The 2722-nt window shown below is 57.3% G+C and overlaps 1 protein-coding gene across 1 annotated transcript; it reads left to right on the top strand.

Annotated features, from left to right (window-relative positions):
• The first annotated feature begins 418 nt into the window (after positions 1 to 418).
• LOC137442951 (hemoglobin subunit beta-like) lies at positions 419 to 2035 on the top strand. Its single transcript, XM_068142167.1, is given in 6 exon segments — positions 419 to 544; positions 664 to 701; positions 704 to 882; positions 1806 to 1841; positions 1844 to 1872; positions 1874 to 2035. Coding segments are annotated over 6 exon segments (528 nt in total). The 5' UTR covers positions 419 to 452; the 3' UTR covers positions 2028 to 2035.
• The last annotated feature ends 687 nt before the right edge of the window (positions 2036 to 2722 follow it).

Here is a 2722-nt window from a genome sequence, read left to right on the forward strand (position 1 = left end):
TCCCTGGCTAGATTCAATTCAAACTCTGCTTTGGCTTTCCTAACCAGGACTCCTGCTGCTTGGGCAGCTTCCTTATATTCCCCCTGTTCTACCTGTCCTTCCCTCCACTTCCTGTAGAGTTTCCTTTTAAGTAATAGTGTGTCCAGTAGCTCCTTGCTCATCCAGGCAGGCCTCCTAGCATTCTTACCTGCTTTTCTCTTTGTTGGTACACAGAGCTCCTGGACACAGAGGAGGTGGTCCTTGAATACTGACCAGCTGTCCTGGGTCCCTCTTCCCTCCAGGGCTTTGTCCCACGACACTTTGGCTAGCAGATCCCTGAAGCCATCAAAATCTGCATGCCTAAAGTCTAGGGTTGTGAGCTTGGAATACTTCCTCCTGATTGCCCTTCCTTCTTCTCCTCCTCCTTCTTCTTCAGGGAAGCCCTGGGAGAACCTTCCACCACCACTGCCAGCATGGTGCACTGGACAGCTGACGAGAAGCAGCTCATCACCAGCCTCTGGGCCAAGGTCAGCATGGCCAAGTGTGGTGCTGAGGCTCTGGCCAGGTAAGGGCCAAGCTGCTGTGGGCATCTCCTCAGCTTCACCCTAGAGGGCAGAGGAACCACTCCTGGCACCATAAAGGTGTCCTTGTGTCTGCTTGTGTCGAACCATCTTCTTCCCCCAGGCTGCTGCTCATCTACCCCTGGACCCAGAGGCTCTTTGCCTCTTTAGGAACCTCTCCAGCCCCACTGCCATCACCGGCAACCCCATGGTCTGTGCCCATGGCAAGAAGGTGAGGACCTTTGGGGAAGCTATGAAGAACCTGGACAGCATCAAGCAAAGCTTTGCTCAGCTGAGCAAACTCCACTGTGAGAAGCTCCACCTGGACCCTGGGAACTTCAGGGTGAGCCACACTTGGCCTCCAGCCTTGGCTGGCTCCTGTCCTCTGCAGAGGGCTGCAGGGGGAGGTCTTGGAGGTGTCTCAAAGTCAGTGAGACCTTCAGAAGGTGGCTGAGACCTGAAGCCTGCAGAGGACATGGGTGGTGATGGAGAAGAAGACATAGTTTGGGAAGAGCAAAGAGGAGTCCTGGGGCTGGGAGCTGTCAGAGGAAGGTTCCAGGCTGGAGGAGGTGGATGGAGAGTTGGTGGGACCCAAGGTTGGCCTGGAGCAAGCAGAGAGCAGAAGAGAAGCAACTGAGGCAGGGCTTGGGGGGAAGAGCTAAGCTTGGCTGTGGCTAGAGAGGTTCCAGCAGGAGATCCTCACCGTGGTCCCTGCAGCAGGAGACAGCAGGGGTGGGGAGGGGGTTGGAGGACAGGAGAAACCCAACCATGAAGAGGACACCAAGCAGCAGGCAAAGGAAAGGGTTTGAGGAGGAGGCTCCAGCTGATGGAATCATGGAAGGGTTTGGGTGGGAAGCCACCTCAGAACTGCTCCAGTCCAACCCTCTGCCACGGGCAGGGCCACATGCAGCTCAAGCAGGGTGCTCCAAGGTCCATCTAACCTGGCCCTGGACCTTCCCATGGCTGGGGACATGGTGGTGAGGAGCTGTGCAAGGATCCTGCTTCCCTTCCTTGCTTTGGGATGGGGTCCCCAAGAGTTGGTGGCCAGATGTGAAGATCTGGGTGGTGGGAAGGGTGGTGGGGGGTTGGTGAGATGGTGTGGAGGCTGCTGGGGTGGGGGGGAGGGGGGGAGGATGGTAAGATGGTGGGAAGGGCAGTGGGGAGGGTGGTGAGAGGGTGGGATGGAGGAAAGGGTGGTGGTGGTGGGACAGTGGGGAGGGTGGTGGTGACCTCCATCCTGATGGCCTCTCCTCCTTCCCTTAGCAGCTCCTGGGTGACATTTTCATCATGGTCCTGGCTGGCCACACTTTGGCCAGGACTTCTCCCCTGACTGTTTGGCAGAAGATGGGCAGGGTGGTGGCTCATGCCCTGGCCCATGAGTTCTGGGCTCCTCAGTTTAGGAAGAACATTGAGATGCTGGAAGGTGTCCAGAGAAGGGCAACAGAGCTGGGGAGGGGTCTGGAGCACAGCCCTGTGAGGAGAGGCTGAGGGAGCTGGGCTTGCTCAGCCTGGAGAGGAGGAGGCTCAGGGGAGACCTTCTTGCTCTCTCCAGCTCCCTGAAGGGAGGCTGTAGCCAGCTGGGGGTTGGTCTCTTCTGCCAGGCACTCAGCAGCAGAACAAGAGGACACAGTCTCAAGCTGTGCCAGGGGAGGTTCAGGTTGGAGGTTAGGAAGAAGTTCTATACAGAGAGAGTGATTGCCTGTTGGGATGTGCTGCCCAGGGAGGTGGTGGAGTCCCCATCCCTGGAGGTGTTTAGGAAGAGGCTGGATGGGGAGCTTGGTGCCATGGGTTAGTTGATTAGATGGTGTTGGGTGGCAGGTTGGACTTGATGATCTCAAAGGTCTCTTCCAACCTGGTTAATCCTCTCCTCTCCCTCTCCCTCTCCCTCTCCCCCTCCCTCTCCCTCTCCCTCTCCCTCTCCCTCTCCTCTCCTCTCCTCCTTCTGCATGTCTGGAGATGCTCTTTGGCTCCTGGAGAAACATCTCCTTGGCTTCTGCTGTTCTCCAGCAGCCCAATAAACGCCAACTGCTTCCAGCCCAGCCAAGTGGTCTCCTTCTGGTTGGGGACAGCCCTGAAGGGGTTGGAGGTGACATAGATGGGTGAAGACCTTGAGCTGTGGTCTTGGCTATGACAAGCCACCGGGGAGACTTGTCCAGGGTGGAGGATCCCAGAGAAGGTTGAAG

This window comes from Melanerpes formicivorus, unplaced genomic scaffold, assembly GCF_026170545.1.
Source record: "Melanerpes formicivorus ecotype bairdi unplaced genomic scaffold, bMelFor1.0.p_v2 SCAF_1, whole genome shotgun sequence".
Taxonomy (NCBI): Eukaryota; Metazoa; Chordata; class Aves; order Piciformes; family Picidae; genus Melanerpes; species Melanerpes formicivorus.